The sequence below is a fragment of the Mesoplodon bidens genome (genome assembly GCF_964165515.1).
Source record: "Mesoplodon bidens genome assembly, chromosome: X".
Lineage (NCBI taxonomy): Eukaryota > Metazoa > Chordata > Mammalia > Artiodactyla > Ziphiidae > Mesoplodon > Mesoplodon bidens.
In genome coordinates, this window is record NC_138163.1 from 48,841,611 (window position 1) to 48,869,258 (window position 27,648).

General features: G+C 43.1%; 1 protein-coding gene across 1 annotated transcript; it reads left to right on the forward strand.

Moving 5' to 3' along the window:
- The first annotated feature begins 321 nt into the window (after positions 1 to 321).
- LOC308608434 (uncharacterized protein) lies at positions 322 to 26,830 on the forward strand. Its single transcript, XM_081221485.1, has 4 exons — positions 322 to 692; positions 24,267 to 24,397; positions 25,229 to 25,449; positions 26,750 to 26,830. Exons 1-4 carry the CDS (start codon positions 400 to 402, stop codon positions 26,813 to 26,815), a joined length of 711 nt encoding a protein of 236 aa, XP_081077611.1. The 5' UTR covers positions 322 to 399; the 3' UTR covers positions 26,816 to 26,830.
- The last annotated feature ends 818 nt before the right edge of the window (positions 26,831 to 27,648 follow it).

The following is a 27,648-nucleotide window of genomic DNA, read 5'->3' on the forward strand; positions in this document are numbered from 1 at the left end:
GTGCCCCACGCCGCCGACCCCCGGCCCAGCTCTCCAGCTGCCAGGGAGCTGGAACTGCGGCTGACCCGGGAATGACTGCAGACGCCAGAAGGAGCAGAGGGCTGGGCGGCACACAGGCTGTGGTAGGAGGCGGGACCATGCATCTCGTTGAAAGGCTCCCGGCGCCTGCCTGATTGGCGAAGCTCGCTTGCCATCGGGGTGGGCGGAGCCAGTTGTGCGCCGGGCCTCAGGCCCGCCCAGCGGCCGCCAGAAGTGCGTCAGACCCATCGTTGTCTGCAGCGGCTGGGTTCGTGGTCGGGGTGCTGCGTGGAGTGAAGTTGCTGGGCTGCTGCTCTTCTTGCCCCTCCCTGGCTCAGGGCCGCTGGTCGACCCGCACCCTCCGCGCTCCCCTTGGCCTCGATGTTGTCACCTTACAGGCGGCTCTTTGCAGAAGCACGACCTCCTCGGCCCGCTCCTCTTGGTTATCCCGCGCCCCCCGTCGTCTATCGGCCTCCCGCTCTGCAGCGGTCTCCAGGGTTCTCGGACGGTCGGAGCTATGGCGTCCCGACATGCGGCGGGCCGCTGTGCGCCTACTCCTCATCAGGACCCGGCCCTTGGCGGGCGACGACCCCAATCCCAGGTGGAAATTCCACTTTGGCTTCTGACCTCTCCTCGCCTGATGTTCCTGACGTCGTTCTGGACTTCTTTGATTGGTGAGCGGGGTCGCCAGGCTGCCATGAGCTGGGCGGGCAGAGGGTGAGTGGGCGACCTCTTAGAAGGAGACGGCTGGAGCAGACGTGGGTCTGGGCTTTTGAACCGCTGCCCACGCGCGCTGCCTGCTGGCCAGTCCGTAGAGGAGTTGGTGGTGGGGCTGGGCACGTGCAGCTGCGATGGAGCCCCCTTGTTTCAGCCCCTGTGTTGCTGTGGTACCTAATAGCGCTGAAATGGCGGGGGTCGGGGAGCTACCGCCCCAGGGTCCACCCCTCCATCTCCAGGGACTGAGTTCTCCTCAGCCAGGTATACTGGCCCCTGTGTGTGTGTGCGCGGGGGGAGGGGGTGATGGTGCGGTGAGGGCTAAAGTTAGTATTCCGTGCTGAGTTGAAGGCTGGTAAAACTGGGAGGGCCTCGAACGGCCTAATCCCAGATTCCGCTCCCCACTCTGCTCCGCCAGATAGGGTCCTCTAGCAACGACCCTTCTTATTAAATGCACCGGATGCATTCCTGCTTCTTACCCCTGAATAGACCAGGGTTCAAACCCGTGTCCCCTCCATTGGCAGGCGGATTCTTTTTTTTTTGTTTTCGCTTCGCGGGCCTCTCACTGTTGTGGCCTCTCCCGTTGCGGAGCACAGGCTCCGGACGTGCAGGCTCAGCGGCCATGGCTCACGGACCCAGCCGCTCTGCGGCATGTGGGATCTCCCCGGACTTGGGCACAAAGCTGTGTCCCCTGCATCGGCAGGCGGACTCTCAACCACTGCGCCACCAGGGAAGCCCAGGACATTCTTGTAGGTCGCCATTGCCACAGTGCTGCCACAACATACTCATTACATTTTTATGCAAACAATCACACATTCACTTACCCATATTGTCACAAACAGGAATTAACTCACGTAGGCACGTCAAAACAAACATGCTCACACCTCCCAAGAAGCTCACAAGTTATCTCAAACTCAGAAAAAAGTACACTCACACACATACTTCCACACATTCTCTTATACGTGTATACTTACATTCACATATCACACAAAAACACACGTACACAATCATCACATAGGAATATGCTGACATGCACTCAGATGCTCACCAATTCACTCATACAGATGAGTACACACAAAATATTCACTTAAACATACAGACTCCTTCACAATAAGGCACTCTCAGCCGTGGAAAGGCTTGCATATACCCAGTAACGTACACTCACCTAGTAACAAGACGCTTTCACACATGAACTCCTAAGAACATGCTGATGAATTCCCTCATACATAAACACTCTCAGATGCACACATACACACACTGACACATTCACTGCACATAAACCTACCCAAGCAGAACTGACACATTCACTGCACATAAACCTACTCAAGCAGTCATTCAACCACATGCGCATGCTGACAGTTTCATGCACATAGAGACCTATATTCATTTCCCAACACACGCATTCACATTTCATGCACCTGAACATGCTCACGATCAGGACCCTACATATACACTTGCACATAAACATGATCACATTCGTCACGAAGCCCCAGCATTCACTCACATAAACTCACAAACATACTCCCATGCTCACATTCCACTCATACAGTGTACTCACACTTTAACAAGCTCACATAAATAAACACAATAAACCCTCACACCTACATGAATATGCTATCATTCATGAACATGCTCACACATTCACATGCACACACAAATGCTTTTTCAATAAATTCAAACATTTCAAATATAATCACACTTGAAGACGTGTAAAAGTTCATATACTCATGCTCTCAATGTGCATGCTCACCTATAGACACACAATTGCGTTAACACACGTAGTGTTGACTCATCCAAATGTACATACTGACTAAAAACTCAATACTACTCATTCACATTCACACCATATGCTCGCACGTTTACTCAGGTATGCTCACAACTTCACTCACTTCCACGAGCGTGGTCAGACATTGACTCCCTCACTTGAACATGCTCACAATTTCACTGATGTACATACTCAGAGCTGCTCATACAAACACACTGATACATTCACTCCATAAAAATGAGCTGACACCTTCACTCAGTCGCATACCATGATTACCGTTTCTCTCACAGGGATACCCAAAAATATACTCTCCAGTGCTCCCATTTAGCTACCCACATTAACATGCTCACCATCAGGAACATGCTCACGTACGCCCTTGCACACAAATATGCTCGTGCTCACCACAAAGCTCACGCATTCATTAATCCATATGCTCACATGAACTCAAGTCATGCGCTCACATTTCACCCACACAGTATACATGCATGAATATGAGCATAAAATACATTCATACAGGCCCGTGAACATGCTTTCATCCAAGCATACAGTCACAAGGTAATGCATACACATGAACACCAAGAAACCTTTACTTGACCACTCAAATATTCTTCCGTGAGCATACTCCAAGACACGTACAAATTCACATAATCACTTTCAAAAATGTGCATCCTCACATATACGCACAGGATCACACACTGACTGACCAACATTAAGATGAGTATAGTTCACTTCTTGCAGTGAACATCCTGACGAGTTCCTCACATATGTAAACATGCATACATTTGCACTCACACACACACTTCCCTTCACTCACACAATCATGCCGACAACTCAGTGAGTCACAGCAGTATTACCACACATTCACACAGATGAATATGATGAAAAATTCATTCATACGCCATACATATTAGGTTTAGAGTTCCACAATCACACGTTCACTTTCAATTTTATGCAAATTCTCATTGTCTCAAACGGAAACATGCTTATACATTCACTTGCACAGAAATCTTGTTACAGTCACCAAGAATCTCACAAATTCTTACAACACATAAAACACTTTCCCTTACAACACACTTTCACACATGACCTTACTCAGATGTACTCCCACATAAACAAGATAAAAAAGAAACCCACCATATAGTCACTACACAGAAACATGCTAATGTGTCTGTACATGCTCACCATCCATACATACAATGAGTGCAATGAAACATCACTTGAAAAATGCTTGCTCACAATGAAGGGGCATGAGCAGGCTCACACATACACTTACACAGAGACATACATATATACACACACTCACACATTCATCACTCAGCAAAAAGTTTAAGCATTCAAGCATCGAAATATGCCCACCAAGTCACTCATATTTAAAGACGTGCATTCACACACGCGGACTGACACATTCAGTCACACAACGTGGTGACATTCACTCAGCCACATGACCATGCCCACATTCATTCACACAGAGGCTCCCACTGAGACATTCACTTACACATGCAGATTAACATTGAGAAGATCAGGATCATGCTTGTAAGAACCCTCACACAAAAACATGCTCACATCCACTATGAAACATAACAGTTTAAAACACACATATGTCAAATTTCAAATGCCATCCTAACACACTGTCACATGTATAAGTTTACACATTCATTCTCACGAGTGTACATGCTTACATATGTTCACACGCTCAGACATTCCCTCAGTCCTGTTAACCTGCTGATAGTTCACTCACTCAAATGCACATACAAACTGGCTCACACACATACCCATACTAACATATGCACACTCAGATCCTCAAACATTCCCACAAAGTAGCTCGTACCACACTCGCATAAGCATAATCACATACTCACTTATACACACGAAAGGGATTACAAATTCCCTCACATTCTAGACACATTCATTGCATGTATATGCACACACTCACACATTCACTTTTCCACGCAAATTATCATTGTCACAAACACAGCATGCTTACAGACTCACTTGCTCAAGAACATACACTAAGAATCTCACCCATTCGCTCAGTTACATAAAATCACATTCACTCACACATGCTCTCAGAGTAGGTTATTCAAATATAGTTGTACGTTATCAAGATCACATGAAAACCACCTGCTCATACCCGCTAATATGCCAATAGGATTGCACATGCTAACAAATGGACGCGTAGAGATGGGAACACAAATATTCACTTTGTAAACACAAATTTACACTTAAGAACGCAATCACCCATGAGCCGGCTCACACTTAAACCGTCATAGAAGACATGCTTGCGTACATAAACATGCTCACACAGTCACTCACAAAACATACTCAAATACTCATTCAAATATGCCCACAAAGTTGCTCACATTCAAAGACATAGCAACATTCATGCATACCGACACATTCACTCCTTCGCACAAACCTACTCAAACGGTCACTCAATCACACGAGCGTACCCACAAATTCATTCACACGGGGACTCAAAGATATATACTAAGATGCTCCCACTAACACATTCACTTACACATGCACATTAATATTGTGAAAATCAGGAACATGCTCCCATGGACACTTACACATAAGTGTGCTCACTTCTAGGTGAAGGTCCAGTAGTCACTCACAGAAGAAAATACACTCACATGCACTTACACTCATGTTTGTATTTCACTCGCAGAAATACACTGAACGATTCAAGTCACGGTAATAAACTATACATATTCACTAACTCAGAGAAACATGATAACAGCTGTACACATGGTCACAAATTTAAACATACAGTTGAACACACAAACATGTCAGCATACACAGATGTACAGGTTCACATATTCACTCTAAAGAAGATAAATGCTCACATAGAAGCGCGTGGTTACACATTCACTCACATTACCACTTGCATTCACTATGCAAATGCATATAGTGACAACTTACCCACATCCATACACATGGTAACTAACGTACATTCACACCCAAATCTTCATACTTTCACACACTCACAAAAAGTATCCCACACCTCACTCACTTTCATGAGCTGAATTACGTATTCATTCACTCATGAAAGTGATTACAAATTAACTCACTTGCAGATATGCTCATTGCAGTTATAAACACCCATTCACACATGCACATTATTATTGTCACTAAGAGTAACAAGCTCATATATTCACTTGCACACAAATATGGTCACACCAAGCTCACAAATTCACTCAATTACACTACTTAAGAATAGTTGCATTCACTCACTCACATGCTCACAAATTACTTTATTCAAATATATTCACTCATTTATGAGATCACTTGAAAAACAAACTCACTGACTGAGAACTCAGCATTACACTAACCTGCATTCACATGCTTATAAATTTATTTATACAGATGAGCACACATACATGTTCACTGTAAGTGTGCAGATTTACAGCCAGGAAATTACTCTTGCCCCTAAACCGTCTCACACATAGCCTGTTGCACACAGATATCCTGCCTTACATAGAGGTACACATTCACTCAGAAAGCACACCAAATATTCACAAACTCAAACTCAAAAATAGACTCACATTCAAAAACACATGCATTTACACTCACACACTGACACATTCACTCTTTCACACAAACATGCTCCAACGTGCATTCAATCAAACGACCATGCTCACACATTCTCTCGAACTGGGATACGAATATATATAGTCAGATGCTCCCACTCACACCTTCACTTACACATGTCATTCACAGTCTTAACCTCCAAAATGTGCTCACATGGATGCACGAACACAAACATGCTCACATCCACCTTGGAGCTCGAACATTTGCTCACAGAAGAAAATACACTCACATGTCCTTCCATGTACACACCCATAATTTACACGAATGCTCACACTACCTTAACTAGCTGAAAACAGTGAATCTGATACTTATTCCCTAACGTGCTAACATCCATACACATGGTCACAAATTAAAAGAAGCACTTGAACACGCACAAACATGTACATCAACACAAATATTGTCTCAGATTTACATGTTCATATATTCAGTGTTGTGAGTGGACCAGCTCAGATATACGCATACTTTCAAACATTCATTCACTAATATTAACATGCTTAAAATTCACTACTCAGACACGTGAAGTGACAAATTTACTTACACATATACACATATACACATGTATACCCCTTCAGACACTCAGGCATTCATATACCTACCCAAAATTTCCCACATCACCCTTGTGAGCAAATGCACACATTCACTTATACACACAAGAGTGATTGCAAATTCGCACACATTCCAGACATGCTCATTGTGTGTATATGCACAGTCCTACACATTCATTTACTCATGCAAATTTTTGGTCATAAATATTAACATAGTCACAAATATAATTGCACACAAACATGCTCACACTGACTTAGAAGCTCACAAATTCACTCATTTCTATAAAAACCCTTACATTGACTCACACATATGGGCATGAATGACCTCATTCGAATATACAGCTGACCCTTGAACAACAAGAGTGTCACCTGTGTGGGTCCACTTATATGCGGATTTTTTTCAATAAATATACGGCTAGCCCTCTGTATCAATGGGTTCTGCTTTCACAGATTTAACCAGCTGCATATCACGTGCTATGTTTATGATCCACAGTCGGTTGAGTCCGCGAATGCAGACTACGGGGATAGAGAGGGCTGACTATGGGACTTGGACACTCTCAGATTTTGGTATCCTTGGTGGGTGCTGGAATGAGTCCCCCGTGAATAGTCTGCAACTACTGTAGTCACATATTAACAAGGTCACAAGAAAACATACTTGCTCATCCACTATACGTGAATATGCTAACATGATTCGCAGGCTTACAAGTTCATTTATACAGATGAGCATACAAAAGTGTTCACTTTAAGCGTGCCAACGTAGATGCAAGAGATGACTCTCACCCACGAACAGGCTCACCTACACACTGTCACAGACAGATGGGCTCACATACATACACTCACACATTCACTCACTGACAAAACACTTAAACACTCAGACATTCTCAAACTTGCCCACCAATTCACTCCCACTCACAGACACACATACATTTACACGTACATACTGACATTCACTCCTTCACACGAACGTGCTCAAACACTCAATCACATGACCATGCCAAGAGATTCATTCACACAGGGACACAAATGCATACATTCAGGAGCTCCCACTCACACATTCACGTACACATGCACATTTTCACTCTTAGAATCAGGAACATGTTCACATAGGTATTCACATACAAACACGCTCACATCCTCCATGAAGCGCAGAATATCCACTCAGAGAAGCAAATACACTCACATGCACTTCCACTCATGTTTATTCAGGTTTCACTTACACAAATATACTCACCTGTGAACTAGCTCACCACAGTGAACCTGATACACGTTCACTTACTCATACAAACATGCTAACCCCCATGCACATGGCTGCAAATTCAAGGGTACGCTTGAACATACATTTACAGCAGTCCTCAGAGACTGAAATACTAGCACACTTTGAGATTACAAGGCCGCATATTTACTCTCACAAATGCACAAGCTCACGTACATGCTCACTTGTTCACTCACATTATCATGCTTACAGATAACTCACTCAAACACATATACTGGCAAATGTACTCACACATACTAACATACATTCACACTTGGTGGCTCACCGTTCACACACACACAGTAGCCCCACCTCATTCAGATTATCATCATCAATCATGCACTTAAAACATAAACATGGTTACAAGTTCACTCACACTCCAGGTACACTCATTTCATTTACACATGCACACACCCATTCCCTTACCCATATAAAATATCCTTGTCACCAACAGTAACATGCTTACATATTGAGTTGCACAGGAACATGCTCACAATCAGCAAGAAGCTCATGATTTCATTCCTTCACTTAAAAAACCATTACATGCATTCCCATATACATGCTCCCTTTTTCAAATATATTCACACATAAACAAGAACACACAAAAAACACATTTACCCCCAACTACTCAGAATTATGCTAATCTGCCTTCACGTGCTTACAAATTCATTCGTACAAGTGAACACACTTAAATATTAATTTTGAACACAAATTTGCACCTACGAAAACACTCTCACCCATGAACATGTTCACACTTATGTCACACAGAGATCTGCTTACATACAGTCACATGTTTGCACACTCCCTAAACACACTCAGATTTGCCTACAAATTGAAATTTAAAACACATACGTTCACATGCATCCACTTACACTTTCACGGCTTCACATAAACATGCTGATATATTCAGTTGATTTCATGACCATACTCATAAGTTTACTCACATGGGGACCCGAATATAAACACTCAGATGCTTCCCAATGCTGTTACTCACACTTTCACTTGCACATGCACATTCTTGAAATCAGGAACATGCTTACGTATAGATGTACACACAGATATGCTCACATCCACCGTATAGCTCCAACATAAGCTCACAGAAGAAACTCGCTCATATGGACTCACATTCTCACATTCTCTCACATGAATATGCAGACACATTACCTAGCTCAGCAATGATCCGGACACATTCTCTCACTCACAGGAACATAGTAACATCAATATTGTCAATAAAAAAGTATGCCATATGGAGTTTAAGGCATGGAAGGCTTTTTTCAGGACCATTGTAATAGGGGCCAGGGACTATTGCCATAGGGAAAATAAACTCAACTCCACATACAAGACAGACAGATGACAGTTTATGGCCAACAGGGAGGGTGAGGGAGTTAGTGAATGGCAGATTACTGAGAGGAACTTAGGTATTGTGTTGGTTAATTTTAGGTGTCTATTTGATTTGAGTAAAAGATGCCCAGATTGTTGGTGAAACATTTCTTGGTGTGTCTGTGAGCAAGATTCCGGAAGAGATTAGCATGTGAACTGGCAGACTTAGTCAAGAAAATTGCCTTCATCAATGCAAGTGGGCATTATCACAATCTCTTGAGGGCCTGAATAGAACAAAAAGGCAGTGGAAGGATGAGTTTTCTCTTTGCTTGAGCTGGGACATCCATATTATTCTGCTCTTAGACATCACTACTCCTAGTCTGGGACCTTTGGACTTGGACCAGGATTTGCAGCATCAGTCCCCTGATTTTTGGGCCTTCAATCTTGATCTGGGACTTTCCTGTTTGTCAGGCCTTCAGACTTAGAGTGGTTTATACCACTGGCGTTCTTGGTTTCCCAGCTTACAGACAGCAGATTGTAGGACTTCTCAGCCTCCATAATCTCATGAGCCAATTACTATAATAAATCTCCTCATCTATATCTATATCTATATCAACATCTATATCTCTATATAACAGAGAAATAGCATTAATATAAAGATATATCTATAAATATACAGATATTAGATATCTGACATAGCTATCTAGATATATATACCTACCATTGATATTGATCTGTAGATATAGATAGATAAGCTATCTATATGCCTATCTGTTTCTTACTGGTCCTGTTTCTATGGAGAACCCTGACTAACACAAGGATGAAGGGAGGCTGGGGGGTGGAACTTGATTAGACCTCAAGAGGAGGGATGAAGAGCTTAGATACCAAGGAGGGGGGATTCTTGCTAAACTGGCCTAGGAGGATTTTTGCTAAAACTGGGCTTGGCAGGCCAAAGATAGGATCAAGCTTGAGGCCTAGTGAAGAAGAGGACTCAGAATGGCCTCAAGTTTGGTTAAGAAGGGAGTTACTGTGAGTTCCCCTTCTTGTGCAAGGCAAGAAGAGGCATTCTTTTTTCCTGTGAACAATATAAGTCCATTTCTCATTCAGTCACCTTTTGTTCATTAAGGAACAACTGAGCCATCTGCTGATGTTTGGTAGTAGAGGATATTTGCTGGATCATGCCAGCAATGAGGCATTTAATGAGGAGGGTTTCTAAGAAAAGGAAAAGAAAGATTAATGTTTGTAGTGGACTATTTGAAGCCAGCTTCTGAGTCCAGAAGGACAGCCCATTGAAGATGCTGGGCTTGAAGCATGTTTAGATGGTGGAGTGAGGATGGCAGTGGCAATCTGATGGATTTCCTAGTTTACAGTGGATGTTTTCTGATGGCCTAGACATCAGTTAGGTTTGGGTAAGATCATCCACAGTCATGATTATTTCGTGGAGCAGAGCATGGAAGATAAAGTGAATTTCCCGAGTGGCCCACACGGCAGCAGTTCCAGGCACGAGGATCATACATGATCTGCTGCAGGGAAGAGTCCTTTGAAGTTTACATCAAGTTGTCCAACTTCAGCTCACAGGGCTTCTTTAGATCCTGTGAAACAAAGCCCGTTAGAAGAAAACCTAAGGATCCAGTAAGAATCTGGGTGGTCAGCTTTGAGTTCTCTGCGATGTCAAATCAGGAGGGTTGGAGAAAAATTGGAAACATTAGTTTGAAGAGTTGTAGCCAGATGTTGAAGGAAATTGGAAGAATTGAGAATTTGGTAAGGACTGACAAAATGTGTGAGATAGCAGGAGCTAGTCCAATTCACATGTAGGTAACACAACCACGTAGTTTACAAAGAAGTGCAAATTAGCTGAAAGATAATGAACGGGACCAGAATCTCATCCCTCACAAGGGTGTGTTTTGTATTGAAATATAAAATTTCACTCAACCGTCACTTCCTTTTTTTTTTTTTTTTTTTTTTTTTTTTTGCGGTACGTGGGCCTCTCCCTGTTGTGGCCTCTGCCGTTGCGGAGCACAGGCTCCGGGCCGCTCCGCGGCATGTGGGTTCCTCCTGGACCGGGGCACGAACCCATGTCCCCTGCATCGGCAGGCAGACTCTCAATCACTGCACCCCCAGGGAAGCCCCGTCACCTCCCTTTTGATCAAAGATAATCAAAGTAAGATTATTCTTGCTTATAGAGTGTCTGGTCTTACTAGATTTGGCTTGCTTATTTGCACAATTGCAGCAAGAATGATAATTGACCACATAGGCCATTTTTAGTTTACTCTGCTGGAACTTTTCAGAAGGAGTCTCACTCCGATTGGACTTTTAAAAGCCTCTCAAAGCTAGGAATCCAAGCCCAAATCTCACCACCACAATTCCCCTGCGGTACCTATAGATCTGGGTAAATTAATCTCTTCTTGAAGGCCCCCAAAATATCCTAAGTTTCCTAGGCCTGCCAGGAGGTGACCTCTCCCACTCACCTATAAGGCTGAGAAAGCTGTAAACCAGGTTCCAGGCCCATTTTCCCAAGAAGACTTCGTAAGCATTGGCTCCATAAAGTCACCTTTAGTTCCTTAAAACTATCTGGTCATGTCTGATTATATATATTGTTCTCAACTATGATAGTCTGGGACTTCCCTGGTGGTCCAGTGGCTAAGACTCTGTGCTCTGAATGCAGGGGGCCCGGGTTTGATCCCTGGTCAGGGAACTAGATCCCACATGCCACAACTACGAGTTTGCATGCCACAACTAAGGATCCCACATGCCGCGACTAAAAGACCCCACATGCCACAGCTGAAGTTCCCGCATGCCGCAACGAAGATCCCTCGTGCCGCAACTAAGACCTGGTGCAGCCAAGTCAATCAATCCATCACTATTTTTAAAAACACTGTATTCTTTCAAAACATGATAGTCCACTCAGAGCTTTGGTCATATAGTCAAATCAATTATGTTCTGTTCCCAGGAGGAAGGATTCTTAGTGAACCTAAGCAGTTCATTGTATTACTGTGAAAATAAGAATACTTAGTAAGAATATTCAAATTCTAGAGTGATCAGGCAGGCAAAAAAAGATAAATACTTCATTTCTGCTTACAGAAGTATGATCTACTAAACTGTTATGAATTGTAGATAGCTGAAGTTAGAAAAGTAGGCAGTTCTTTATATCCAGAAAACAGAACATTAAAGCATCAGCAGTAGTGCAAGCAAAAGCCATAATCGTCCTTGACCAATTCATTCAGCCCTATGTAATTCTTGTTGTGCTTGATCTTGGGTTAGCCATCTCATGAACTTATCAGCTTCTCCAGGAGAATTCTGGAAATCCTGACTCAGGCCGGTGGTACGGTCTCAAAGTTATTTAAGCAATGCCATTAGGAGTTCTGTGCCTCAAGAGTACCTGGCATAGTCCTTTCTGTGGGACTCCAAGATAGTGCCATTTTGTTGACGATAATTACTGTGGCCTGTAGCTGATTGCAAGAGCTTTCAGGGAGGCATCAAACTAAAACAAGTGTGGATGACAAAAGAGTGAAAATGGCCATGGTAAAAGACGTGATGAAAGTTCATTATAAAAATGATGCAATTGCCAAGGACATTTGGTTGTTTCTGTGGCATACAACATTTTAAGACACTAACTGGCATGACAGCTGATAACATTATGTTGATGTTGTCTAATTCTAAGGCAAAGCAGCACCAAGATACGTCATGGACAGCAAGGGCACTGACATTTATAGGAATTAATACAACTTCTGAAGTATTTGTATTAATAACATTTTACACATAGAAATATAAACTAGAGAAGGTGAAGCATCTCTTCATATTTGGCAGTGCTTCCTGTGCAACTCAACTTATCAAATAAACCTACTTATTGTAACATCTCTCATTTACAAGGTGAAAGAACAAACTCTGGATTTTCCGCAGGCCCTCTGGGAAATATCAGTGTCAGTATGAGATCAAGCAGATTTCATTTAGGATTTGAATTTGGAAAGACCAAATATCACTAGTTGTTAGAAATGGCAAAAGATTTGTACACTTGGCTAAATAGAATCATGGGTCACTAAGAAACTATTTGGCCACCTATTTAACCAGAGTACTAACATAAGATTTCAAAAGTAAATATTGGAAGTAATGTGATTAAAAAGAGCCTTCTCTCTTTTAGAAGTAAGAAGACTCATTTATCTTACAAATAAAGGACATGATAAATCAACAAGAAGCACAGGAAATTATTCTGATAAGACACAGAATCTCTGCTTTCTATGGAGATTACTTAGAAGGTAAGGAAAAACCTATTATCATCTCTTATTAAGAGCAAACCTAAGAGGGTTTTGTCTTAGCAACTTTCAAATATACAATATAGTAGTATTAACTGTAGTCATCACGCTGTACATTACATCCCCATGACATTTATTTTATAACTAAGAGTTTGTACCTTTTTTATGGCCTCATAGCTGCGTTTCATTTTTTAATATATTTTTATTGAAGTGCAGTTGATTTACAATGTTACGTTAGTTTCTGGTGTACAGCAAAGGGATTCAGTTATATATATAAATATATATATACATATATACATATATATATACACAAAGACACACATTCTTTTGCATATTCTTTTCCATTATGGTTAACAACAGGATATTGAATATAGCTTCCTGTGCTATGCAGTAGGACCTTGTTGTTTACATATTTTATGTATAGTAGTTTATATCTGCAAATCCCAAACTCCTAATTTATCCCTTCCCCACCCCCTTTCCCCTTTGGTAACCATAAGTTTGTTTTCTATGTCTGTGAGTCTGTTTCTGTTTTGTAAATATCAATAAGTTCATTTGTATCATTTTGTACTAGATTCCACATGTAAGTGATATCATATGATACTTGTCTTTCTCTGTGTGACATACTTCACTTAGTATAATAATCTCTAGGTCCAACGATGTTGCTGCAAATGGCATTATTTCATTATTCTTTATGGCTGAGTGGTATTCCATTGTATATATGTACCACATTTTCTCTATCCATTCACCTGTCGATAGACATTTAGGTTTCTTCCGTGTCTTGGCTGTCGTAAATAGTGCTGCTGTGAACATTGCAGTGCATTTATCTTTTTGAATTAGAGTTTTCTCTGGATATATGCCCAGGAGTGGAATTGCTGGATCATATGGCAACTCTAGGTTTAGGTTTTGAAGGAACCTCCGCACTGTTTTCCATAGTGGCTGCACCAATTTAATTTCCCACCAACAGTGTAGAAGGGTTCCTTTTGCTCCACACTTTCTCCAGCATTTAGTGTTCGTAAACGTTTTTTTTAAATTTTATTTTCTTTTCTTTCTTTATTTGGCTGTGCTGGTTCTTAGTTGGGGCACGTGGGATCTTTGTTGCCCCGTGCAGGATCTTCATTGCACGTGGGATCTTTTAGTTGTTGCATGCAGGATCTTTAGTCGTGGCATGTGGGATCTTTGGTTGTGACATGTGGGATCTTTCAGTTGTGGCATGTGGGCTCTTACTTGTGGCATGCGGGGTCCTTTAGTTGTGGCATGTGGGATCTAGTTCCTCGATGAGGGTTTGAACCTGGGCTCCCTGCATTGGGAGTGTGGAGTCTAAACCATTGGACCACCAAGGGAAGTCCCTGTTTGTAAACTTTTTGATGATGGCCATTCTGACCGGTGTGAGGTGATACCTCATTATAGTTTTGATTTGCATTTCTCTAATAATTAGTGATGTTGAACATTGAAGAAGATGTCTTCTAATCCTAGTTTTTTTGAGAGTTTTATCATGGAAGTTTCTTAAATTATGCTAAAGGCTTTATAAATGTCTCTTAAGATGATCATGAGGATTTTTCTGGTATTCTGTTAGATGTATTACACTTTGATTACTTTTTTTAATATAAATTTATTTATTTTTATTTTTCTCTGCGTTGGGTCTTCATTGCTGTGCGTGGGCTTTCTCTAGTTGCGCTGAGCGGGGGCTATTCTTCATTGCAGTACGCGGGCTTCTCCTTGCAGTGGCTTCTCTTGTTGCGGAGCACAGGCTCTAGGCGTGCCAGCTTCAGTAGTTGTGGCACGTTGGCTCAGTATTTGTGGCTCAAGGACTCTAGAGCGCAGGCTCAGTAGTTGTGACACACGGGCTTAGTTGCTCCGGGGCATGTGGGATCTTCCCGGACCAGGGCTCGGACCCGTGTACCCTGCATTGGCGGGTGGATTGTTAACCGCTTCTCCGGCAGGGAAGTCCCTACACTGTGATTTCTTTTCTTTCTTTCTTTCTTTTTTGCTGCTGTTGCGTCTTCGTTGCTGCATGCGGGCTTTCTCTAGTTGCAGTGACTGCAGGCTACTCTTCGTTGCGGTGTGCGGTCTTCTCATTGCGGTGGCCTCTCTTGTTGCGAAGCATGGGCTCTAGGCACGCAGGCTTCAGTAGTTGTGGCACTTGGGCTCTAGAGCGCAGGCTCAGTATTTGTGGCGCATGGGCTTAGTTGCTCCGTGGCATGTGGGATCTTCCCAGACCAGGGCTCGAACCTGTGTCCCCTTCATTTTTGGGTGGATTCTTAACCACTGCTCCACCAGGGAAGTCCCTACACTGTGATTTCTTAATGTTAAATCAACATTATATTCCTGGGATACAAATCCAAATCAACATTATATTCCTGGGATAAAAATCCTTTGGTCAGGGCATACAGTCTTTGTGTATGTTCTTGGACTGCTACAGGCATTATACCCAAGGAGTCTAGGTCGTTTACAGGGAGAGTCCAAAACGGGTTCCAAACAGGCAAGTACAAACAGGCAAGAAACTCATACAATATGGAAGATTCTCTTCTATCATTATACACAATCATGCATGAAGTGAATCTTTTTTTAGAATGAGAAAAAGTTCATAATGAAAGAAGATAACAACTACCATGAACAAAAATTACAAAATATCACACACACACACACACACACACACACAAACACACAATGCCACATATGGCATGATTCCATTTCTATGAAATGTCCAGATCAGGCAAATCCATAGTGGCAGAAAGGAGATTAGTGGTTGCCAGTGTTTGAGGATAGGAGGGAATGGGGTATGACCGCTTCCTGGGTATAGGGTTTGTTTTTGAGTTGATGAAGATGCTCTGAAACTAGATAGGGGTGATGGTTGCACAGCATCGTGAATGTACTAAAAGAACTGATTTGTACATTTTATTTTTAAAACTTTTTATTTGATTTGTCCATTTTAAAGTGACTGAAATCATTAATTTTATGTTATTTTATTTTCACTTTAGTTTAAAAATAATAAAGGAAGAAATGTGCAACCCCGTCTTAACAGAGAAGAGGCTTCTTGTAAAAAAAAAAAAAAAAAAAAGCCTGAGTTGGGACGTTAAGGATGATTAGGGCTTAGAAAGTCAGTTTTGGCCAAAGCTATGCATAAGGTCTAGTTAGAGGAATGAAGATGGGCAAAGATCCATTAGAAGAAAGAGAACATAGCATATTTGAAGGATTAAAAGATGATCTGTGCAGCTACAGCAGTGAGCATGGAATGTGTTCATTTTGTGATGTATCCAGACATTAATTTGCACTTACTCTGTGCCAAGCTCGACATCAAGTAGGCCCTTGTAAAGTATTAGCTCATTAAATCTGTACAGCAATCCGATGAGGTTGGGACTATTTTTCACCTCATTTACTGATGGAGAAATTGAGAATTATTATAGAAGACAGGATTTGAGATATTAACTCCTGAGCCCAAGATCTCACAGCCTGTAAGTGAACTGGAACTTTTATCCAGGCAGTCTGGTTTGAGAGCTCACACCCTTTAACTGCCACAGCTGCCCAAAGACACCAGGTCCTGCCTCTGCAGGGCAGCTCATCTCATGAGTTTAAAGACACAGGGGATTGGAAAGTGTTTCTGTGTAGAGTTTATGTTTACAGTTTGCCTAAAGTTCAACCGAAACAAGCTTTACCCATACACTCACACACACCCACTCAACCCTCCAGATACGTTCCTGAGTCATACAACGTTTTTGCTTCTACATAGTGTTTGCACAGATTTTACCTTTAGACCTCCCAATTCTTCCCAAATCTTAAGGGTATTTTGAAATCCTTCAGGTAGAAACACTGCCTCACCTGAGAGTGGTGTTCCATCAGGGGCGCAGGCAGAGGTGTTGAGTATATCTGAGGCTAGGATATTAAACCAACATATGGGGAAGGAAGCTTTTTTCCTAATCTCTGAGTTTCCTAGGTGGCCATGGGAGAAAGAAGAGAAGTCATTATGTACATGAAATTTTCTACATCAAAATTAATGATATATGTAAATTTCATTAAAATCTGTCAGTGGTTCCCTATTTACTATCTAAACATGAGTACACTTCCTAACAAAGGTCTTAAATTTTGTTTTTGTGTTTTTGGAAGTGGGTGTGACTGATGTTATAGTCACTTCTGTGTTTATTTTGTGTCAGAAGGCACACTGTTTGCATTCTTTGTCAGGATATATAAGAGGAAGTAGATGCGAGGTAAGTAAAATTTGTTTAATATCTGAGCTCAAAATTCTATAACCTGTTCTAAGTTTCTGGGTCTCTGTCAACCCTATTTTGCCTTTCCAGCTGGCTCACTATTAAGCTGTGCCTGTAGAGATTTCCTGAGAGAGACAAGACGTCTGAAGGAAGGAGAATCTACCATGTCTTGTCTCTGTTCCTGTTCCTCTCTGTATCACCCCCAAAGACAAGAATAGTCTTGCAAATGAACTTTTATTACTTTATTTATTTTGTTTTTATTTATTTATTATTTTTGGCTGTGTCAGGTCTTCGTTGCTGCGCATGGGCTTTCTCTAGGTGCGGCGAGCGGGGACTACTCTTCGTTGTGGTGCGCGGGCTTCTCATTACGGTGGCTTCTCTTGTGCAGCACGGCCTCTAGACTTGCGGGCGTCAGTAGTTGTAGCACGCGGGCTCAGAAGTTGCAGCTCACAGGCTCTAGAGCACAGGCTCAGTAGTCGTGGCTCACAGGCTAAGTTGCTCCGCAGCGTGTGGGATCTTCGCGGACCAGGGCTTGAACCCATGTTCACTGCGTTGGCAGGTGGATTCTTAATCACTGTGCCACGGGGAAGCCCTCTGATGAATTTTTAAGAAGAATTCTTTGATATGTCTTTTATATAATTGTGATATGTTCTTTATCCTTTCATCGGCCCAGAACACTTAGCTTGTCTCCATTCCTTGGCTCTTGTGAATAATGCTGCAATGAGCATAAGGGAGCAGAGCAGAAATCACCTCCTTTGGATCTGTTTTCAGGAGTGGGATTGCTGGCTGATCTGACAGTTCTACTTTCAGTCTTTTGAGGAACCTCCATGCAGTTGTCCACAGTGGCTGCACCATTTTACTTTCCCACCAACAGGGCACGAGGGTTCCCTTTTTACCACACTCTTGCCAACACATGCTGTCTCTTGTCCTTTTGATAATAGCCATCCTAATAGGTGTGATGTCTTAATTGCAGCTTTGATTTGCATTTCCCTGATGGTTAGTGATGCTGAACACCTCTTCATATACCTATTTGCCAGTTGTATGTCTTCTTTGGGAAAATGTTTATTCGAACCGTGTGCCCTTTTATTAATTATTGGTTGATGTTTTTTTTTTTGCTGTTGAGTTGATTGAATTCCTTTTATATTTTGCATATTATCCCCTCAACAGATAACATGATTTGCAAATATTTTCTTCTGCTTCATAGGTCAGTTGCCTTTTCATTTTGTTGATTGTTTCCTTTGCTGTGCAGAAACTTTTGAGTTTGATGTAGTCCACTTGTTTATTTTTGATTTTGTTGCCTTTGTTTTGGTGTCATTTCAAAAAAATATCATTGCCATAACCTATGTCAAGGAGCTTACCCCTGTGTCTTCCTCTAGGAGTTTCACAGATTCAGGCCTTACGTTTAAGTCTTTAATCCATTTTGAGTTCATTTTGGGGTATGGTGTAAGATAAGGCTCCAGTATAGTATCTTTGCACGTGGATATGCAGTGTTCCCAGCAGCATTTACTGAAGAGACTATCCTGTCCTCATTGTGTGTTCTTGGAGTTCTTGTCAAATAGTTGAACATATATGTGTGGGTTTATTTCTGGGCTCTATATTTTGATCCATTGGTCTATATATATATATATCTGTTCTTATGCCACTACCATACTGTTTTCATTACTATACCTTTGTCATATAATGAAATCAGGAACCATGATGCCTCCAGGTTTGTTATTTGTGGGGTGGTTCATCAAAGGGTACAAATGATCAGTTATAAGATGAATACATTCTAGGGATCTAATGCACAGCATGCAGATTTAATTTAAGACATTGTATGGTATGCTGGAGACTTGCTGAGAGAGTAGATCTTAGTTTTATCCCACGCACCACCCCAAAAAACCTTCAGCTATGTGAGGTTATAGATGCATAAATTAGTTTGACTGTGGTAATCATTTAACAATGTGTACGTACACCAAGCATCACATTGTTCCCCTTCAATATACAAATTTTATGTGTAAATTATACTTCCATATAGTTGGAGGGGATGGGAGGAATGTGTATCCTGTTCACATGGAAAAAATTAATTACTATAAACTGTCAGAGGTGAAGCACAGTATTTGGGTTACTAGAAAAATAGACTTATAGTCAGCTGTCTTCAATAAACTCAATGAGCAAAAGGAAACAGTGATCAAAGAACTAGGAAACAATGAGAAAGATGTATCCCAAAGAGATAGAAATTATAAATAGGGACAAAGTAAAAGATCTTCAGCTGAAAAGCACAGTAAGTGAAATGAAAAATTAATAAAAGATGTCCAACAGCAAATTTGAACAGGAGAAAAAGAATCAGCAAAGTTTAAAAGGTTAGTTGAAATATCCAGTCTCTGGAAAGGAAAAGAGGAGCAGAAAAAGCAAAGAATGAAGAATAATGAGCAAATCCTATGAGACTTATATGCATCAGCAAGCTTATCAATGTACACATAATGACAGTGGCAGAGGCAGAGGAGAGAGAGAAAGGGGCAGGAAATCTTTAAAGAAATGATGCCTGAAAACCTCCAAACTCGGAGGAAAGACATGAATCTACACACCCAGTAAGTTCTACAAACTCCAAGCAGGATAAAATCAGAGATCCCCACCTAGGCACATCATGATCAAATTATCAAAAGTCAAAGACAAAGAGTGAACCTTGAAAACAGCAATAGAAACAACTCCTCATATACAAGTAATCGTCGGTAAGATTTGTGCGCATTCCTCTACAGAAACCACAGAGGACAGGTGGCATTGGAATGGCATATTAAAAGCGTAGAACAAATGAACAAAAATACCCTTTCCACCAAGAATTCTATATGTGGGGGAAATGAAGGGGAGTTAAAGACATTCCAAGAGAAACAATAACTGAGAGAGTACATAGCTAATAAGCTTGCCCTATAGAAAGTACTGAAAGGAGTCCTTCAGGCTGAATTGAAAGAATGCTGGGCACGTATTTGAAGCAATATGAAGAAATAAACCACAAAGGCCAAGGTAACTACACAGGTAAACGCAGAAGCCAGTATTGCTGCACTTTTGGCTTATATCTCCTTCTTGTTCTCATATATGATTTAAAATACAAATGTATAAAGCATTAACTATAAATCTCTGTTAATGGGCACCAAATATACAAACATGCCGTGTGTCACCATAATTAAATAAAGAAATGGGGCAGAGTTAGGGAAAAGCAGAGTTTTTGAATACTATGGCAACTATCTCCGTATTAATACAAACTTGATTATTATAAAGCTAAGATACTAATTGTAACTCCCAGTGTAACCACCGACACTGCCCCCACAAAAAGCTCCAGCACTAAAAAAAAACTAAAACAGTACAGCAGAAGGAGTGATAAAGGATCACTTTGTACACTATAAAAAGTAATTAATAACAGAAAGTAGAGTAATTGAGGAGTGAAGGAACAAAAAAGACTGACATGTGGAAAATAAATAGGAAAATGTCAGGAAAACTCTTTCCTTGTCAGTAATCAAAACAATAACCATAGATAAAACTGTTCAACGAAAAGACAGCACCAGTGAGTGAACTTCAGGCAGTCACCTTAGCGCTGGATGCTCTGGCCAACAGTTAGCACCATCTGCACATTTTCATAGACAATCAGGCCGTTGTCATCGGTCTGGCTGTCTGGTCCGGCCCGTGGTGGCAGCGACGTTTCCTTGTGTAAAACTGTCCCCTTTGGGGTAAAGAGCCTTTGGAATCTCTTGGCCCACAGACTCCCAAATTATAAATCCAGGTCACACGTGTCTCTACATATACTAAAACCACTACGCAGGGCCTCGCCAAGACCCTCCTTATGGGCTTTGGAGTTCCGGGCCTTATTGATGGTGATCGAAGCATGCATTTTACTTCACAGGATACACCACGCTGGGCTCTTGAACAGCCTTCAGTGGACCTTATGCCTCCCTACCTGGCCTTAGGCTGCAGGACTCAAGAGTTCCAGAGTGGCTTACTTCCACAAGTTCAGATTCCATTACACGAAAATGGCACGTTTCTGTCGCTTGCAACACGCCAGAGGTGAATTATAGTATAGGGTCTGACTGCATCCTTTGATGTTTGACTGCTGAGGGCTTTTAAACGTCAACCCTCCCTCTTCCCCACTGCCCCACCCTCCACTCTCTCCTTTGGCACGGTTGTAGGGTGGAGGGCAGGAGGAGTGGGCATCAAACGACACTAGCTACTGCCAGCACAAGGGAACTCTCATGCTGGCCCCATCCACTAGTCACAGTAGAACTCCCAAAGCAATTTCTTCCTTTCCTGCCTCTCTGAAGTCTATTTTGGAGCAGCTTGAAAAGGATGCCCTGCTCTCCCCGCAGAAGCCTCCTCACGTAAGGAATACACTTTGCATCGTGTCTCGGTAGTGTGTGTGTGTGTGTGTGGTGTCAGCAGACTTGATTGACCGTTGAACCCAACTTGGGATAGGAGGAGTCCATAGTGACTCAGGGTGGCAACAACAGCTCTTCTCAGCCTTCCCAGGAGCGCACTGCAGAATGTGTGCTTCCCATCTGTGAAACGTTAGGATCTGTCAAATTAGATGTCCTGGATCCCAACGTGGTGTGCTTATGGAAGTAAGGGACATAGCTTATGTTCTCCTAAACGTGAAGTTACAGCTAACACCCAGTCTTGCTTCTATGCCCATCCACAGTAGTAACTGGGATTAGCATAAAATAGTTGTTGATTTCTTCCTCATTTTCAGCATTCGTTACCCTTGACCACTCAGCTAAGTGGGGCTGAGTACAACAAAAAGTCTCGGACTGTTGACCGAGAAATGATTCTAGGAAGCCTGTGCTGTTAAGGTCTGCCATGCTGTATTAGTCTGCTCAAGCTGCCCAAATAAAATGCCATAGGCTGGGCGGCTTAAACAAGACAGTTATTTATTCTGTTACAGTTCTGGAGGCTAGGAAGCCCAAATTCAGGGTGCCAGGATGGTGTAGTTCTTGGTGAGGGCCCTCGTTTTGGCTTGAAGATAGCCAACTTCTTCCTGTGGCTTCACGTTGGGGTGGTGGGAGGAGAGTACCATCTGTGGTCTCTTCCTGTACGGGCAATAATCCCAATGTGTGGAACCCAGCCTCCTGACCTTACCAAAACTGAATGACCTACCAAAGACCCAGTCTCCAAATACCATCTCCTGGGGGTGGGGTGGGGCTGGGGACGGGCTTCTCGTATGAATTTGGGAGGCAAGGGGTGTACACAATCCAGTGCTGAGCAGGTGCTCAGTCCAGTCTTTAAAAGAGAAATCTCTCGCTCTCTCTCTCTCTCTCTGTCTCTCTTCCCTCTCTCTCTCTGTCTTCATTTCTTGGAGGCTGCAACGGAATTGGGGAGCCCTGATGAAACACTCTCCAGCTCCTGTCTTTACTGCTTCTTCCACTCTCCATTCTCACTGCGTCCATATCGACTCTGTATGTCCTTTTCTAAGGAGCCTAAACAGCATTAAAACCTCCAAATTTGCTTGCTGTCTCCTGTGGGAGGTTTTAAGCGTTGCTGAGATTTGATCTATACAACTTCTCTCTCTCTCTCGGTTTTGAACTAAGTGTGTCTGTATCAGCGTGAGCTGCCCCAGGGTGGCAATTGGGGAAAACATGCAGGTTCCCATACCCCAGGGCGCCGCACTTTAGGGGTATTGTAGTTTTGCTCTTGCAGTTGTGGAGTGAAAAGAAGGGATTCCTGTGTGATCACAGAGGCTGAGGGTGAGCTGGCCCTTTAAGGCCTCCAGGGAAAGTGAAGACCTTGATCACTCATTGGACGGGGGTGCTGTCAATCATTGGCTGCTGGCAAATGAGCTTAGAGTCGGCGCTGGAAGAAGTGGCCCTTCGTTGACCCTTGTAAGGTCCGCCTCCCGTCACCAGCCAATCAAGCTCTTTCCCGCCTTGTGCGCAGCAGCCGTGGCCCAGTCTCGGTGGGGCGCTCCGCGGGCAGGCCGTCTGCAATTCCCGTAGCGGGGCTCGCAGATGAATCTTCTCCGAATCTTGTCCCCTGGGCAGCCGGCTTCTCTGCAGCCCCCACCCTGTCCCGGTGGCCCCGCTGCCAACAGCATCCCCTCACTCAGCGACACTCAGCGCAGTGGCCGCCATTTTCCCACGGTCGTCACTGCAGCCCGATCCGTGTCTGGCGTGTCCCTCCAGCCTTGTCTGCCACAGAGGAGCGTGGGCCGATCCCAGGTGGCCAGGATAGAGCCGGTGGCAGGGCGGGTGGTGACCCCAGTCCCCTCGGGGTCAGTGCCTCCCCTTCTGGAGGGATGGATGGAGTCGAGGGGGCCGAGGCCCTTCTGGCTTCCCTGGGGCTCTCCAGAGCCCTTCACGGGGAGGATGGTGGGCAGGAGGCCGCCCAGGCCGCAGTGGCAGAAGACTGGGATGCAGAGATGGTGGAGGAGGAGGTGGAAGAGTTTGAATTAGACACCGAGGACCGGGAGGAGGCTGAGTACCAGTCAGAAGAGGGGGAGGAAACTGAGGAAGAGGTCGAGGAGGAGGAAGAGACAGAAGAGGAGGACGAGCATGGGCAGGGAGGCGCGGGAGTGGTCACAGGCCGCGGGGCGCCCGCGGCGCAGTTTCATTCCCTGCTCCGGGATGTGGGCCATTGTCTTCTGCACCACAGCCACTACAAGGACCGTGTCCTGGTCGGGCCCCACGCCAACCGCGTAATGGTCAGGCGCCGCTCCCGATGGCCCTCGGACCCTGCAGAGGCTGCCGCGCTTCCTCACGGGCAGGAAGACCTGGGAGAGGCAGGTGAGGTCTGGGGGGGTCGAGTACCAGGCAGAGGACCCCAGCCCTGGGAGCCGCGGGAGCCTGCGGAGGGGGCGGCATCCCAAAAGGCAGAGGAACCGGTGGCGGGGGCAGGGGAGGCTGAGTTCTGGGCGGGCGAGGTCCTGGCTGATGCCTCCGAGTCCTGGGTGGCTGGGACTTGTGGACCCGTCGAAGGGGCCGAGGCTGGCGAGGCGCGGCCCAGTCCCCTGTCCCTTGCAGCCCCTGCTGCGGCATCGGCCTCAAAGGCAGGGTGCACTCAGCGCTGGCCTCTGGCAGTTAAGCAGCGGGTCAAAGCTCTCAAAAACCTTCAGGCACGATATACACAAGTAGAAGCCCAATTCAATAAAGACCTTTAGGATCTTGAGAAAAAGTATGCTGCCTTCTACCAACCTAGGGGCAAACAAATGGCATACCTCACTTTTGGCTGACGGGCTTCTAAAAATGTAAAGATTCTCAGTACGATGACCTGAGAGAATGATGAAATGGCACAGGGGCACATTTCAGTGGCTGAGGAATCAATGAGATTCGCGATAGAATTTGTCTTGAAAGCGGGTGAACATTTTTCAGTGAGGTTCTGGCAGAAACATACAAAAATCCGCTCAGATTCAAATGATTTCGATCCCTTCTCCAAAGGGCCAGAAATAATCAGCAGCACAGTGTGTGAGATCTACTGGAAACAGGGGGATAATGTTGTGAAAACTGTCAAGCAGCAAAAGTGTGAGGGCCAAGGAAGTGCTGTATCAACCAGTAGGAACATGACCAGTTATTCTTCTTATTTATTTATTTATTTTCTGACATATTTCTCTTCTCCAGATCCTCCTGAGAGCAGAGAACTAGATTCTGCTGCTGATTTTAAATCGGGAAATGTTTCCCACCACCTTGTGATGCCAAAGTCCGTATCACTCGACACTAAAGAAGAGAGTGAATATCATTATGAAAATGCTGAGGAAGAGAAAGAGGATGGAGATGAAAAAGCAGAAGAAGGACCGAAGCTGGATATGGTCTCAGCAGAGGGCAGATCTGGAGAACACAAGGTATTATTGTATAGTGCAACCGGTCCTGACATATACCTGTTACTGACAGCTTTATGTTTTGTTTTGTTTACATCCTTAATCTATTTTTTGTTTATCTTTTTAACATCTTTATGGGAGTATAATTGCTTTACAGGTGTGTGTTAGTTTCTGCTTTATAACAAAGTGAATCACCTATAGTATACCTATATCCGCATTTCTCTTCCAACTTGCGTCTCCCTCCCACCCTCCTTATCCCACCCGTCTAGGTGGTCACAGAGCTCCGAGCTGATCTCCCTGTGCTATGCAGCTGCTTCCCTTTAGCCATCTATCGTGTTTTAAATAGTTTTTGTAAAACAATAAGAAAAAATTGTTGAAATTTAGATTTGGAAAAACAGTTTAATGATAATAATGTACTTGTATTCTAGATGGTATAGAAGGAAGTGTGTTCTGAAATGTATTTCATTTACAGCCACAAGTCCTTTGTCCTGTAGCTTTAAGTCTACTGCAGATGGGAAATTTATCAGACCTGGAAATAGAGACCTATATTTTTTTAGAGGTCTAAAATATAGAGACCTATATTTTTAGAGACTGGTCACCAGGAGGAGCAGCTAAAGCGACCAAGCTGTGCACTAGCTGTACCTTCATCACCTGGCCACAGAAATGAAGTCTCTTGGAATAGCAATGCCTTTGAGAAGGTGAATCCTTACAAAGTAGTAAAAAGTTAAGGATTTCAAATAAGACTGCATTTCATGAGTAATTCACAAATATTAGTTCAATTTAGATGTTTTATTCAAAAGGAAAGAAAATTAGCCACAGTATTATTATTGGCTATCACTGAGTTGGTAATTCAATCCTAGTTTCTCTTTCCGCTACCCATTCATCTTTTCCTTTCTCTCTCTCATCTCTCTCTCTCTCTCAGTATCACACTCTTTCTTTCTCCCTTTCTTAATTTTCACACCTGTGCATGTTTTATAACAGCCACATTCTCATTATATAGATATGGAAACTGAAGGTCAGGGCTTATAAGGGATTTATGATTTGGTAAGGAGCATAGGCTCTTAAGGTGGAAAGACATTTAAATCACAGAGTGGCCTTTCAAGAAAAGAAACTAACATATATAGTGGTTGGCAAGAGAGAGATGTGGTTGGTGTGATGAAATGATGTGCACCCTGACAACCAAGGGTCTGGGTTACAAGAAGAAAACATTTTGTTTTCTCCTTGGAGAGCCAGGAGATGTACATAGTATTGACTCATATTTAGAAAGTCCCTGGTGCATGTTGTTGGTGTACAATTGTTAATTGACTCTTATCCCATCCTACAGTTGGAAGACATTAAAAGAAGTGGACAGCGAAAGAAGAGAAGGATTTCTTCTTCTTGGACATTCTAATTTTCATTAGCCCACAACACAGATTTTGTTTCAAATTTCAACATGACAAAATGATATTAACTGCTATCTGACTTTATTCTTACCTTTTACATATAAATTTGACAGTATTGTTCACATTGAAAATAAAAGCTTGTTTGACACGAATAAGCTGCAGAATTTTTTTTAACATAAATAACACTGACTCCAATGTATCTTTGTTCTATTTATTTCGGCCCACCTTACTGTCATTGAAAGGGATTTCTTTCAAGTATTTGGTAAGCCTGTTTGACATCCTTTTATAGCAGCCTCAAATAAATTAAAATATTAGATTATAAACAACTTGTGTGATGATAGAGATGGTGGCCCAGCCTCTAGTGTATGTTATTGAAAGAAACTGATGGATGACCTAGCTTGCCTGGGGACCAGATGGTACTATTAGCCTGCCATGGAGCAGCAGCATCAGCATCAACATCAGCTGGGAACGTGTTTGAAATGCAAATTCTCAGACCCTGTTCCAGATCTACTAGATTACATATTCTGAAGGTAGGCTGCTAGCCATCAGGTTTTTAAAAGTCCTCCAAGTGCTACTGAAGCACACTAATGTTTGAGAACCACTGCTTTAGAGCAATGGGGGAAACATTTAACTACACCTACAGTAGAACCAGCCTTAATTCACTGACTTGGTACTATTGCAGGTAAACTGAACAGGATGGTAAGATCTGGACTGAGGAAGGTACTAGAATTCTCATGGGCCTGAGACACAAAGACCTCGCGGAGGGATGTGTTAGTTTCCTAGGGTTACCGTAACATATTACCACAAAGCAGGTGGCTTAAAACAACCAAAATTTATTCTC

What these genes read in the sequence shown, in the direction of transcription:
- LOC308608434 (XM_081221485.1), top strand. Translation starts at nt 400, where the DNA reads ATGTTGTCACCTTACAGGCGGCTCTTTGCAGAAGCACGACCTCCTCGG. An exon ending in GTTCTGGACTTCTTTGATTG is followed by an intron (nt 693 to 24,266) that starts GTGAGCGGGGTC and finishes TCTGCACCACAG; the next exon opens with CCACTACAAGGACCGTGTCC. An exon ending in GGAAGACCTGGGAGAGGCAG is followed by an intron (nt 24,398 to 25,228) that starts GTGAGGTCTGGG and finishes TCTCTTCTCCAG; the next exon opens with ATCCTCCTGAGAGCAGAGAA.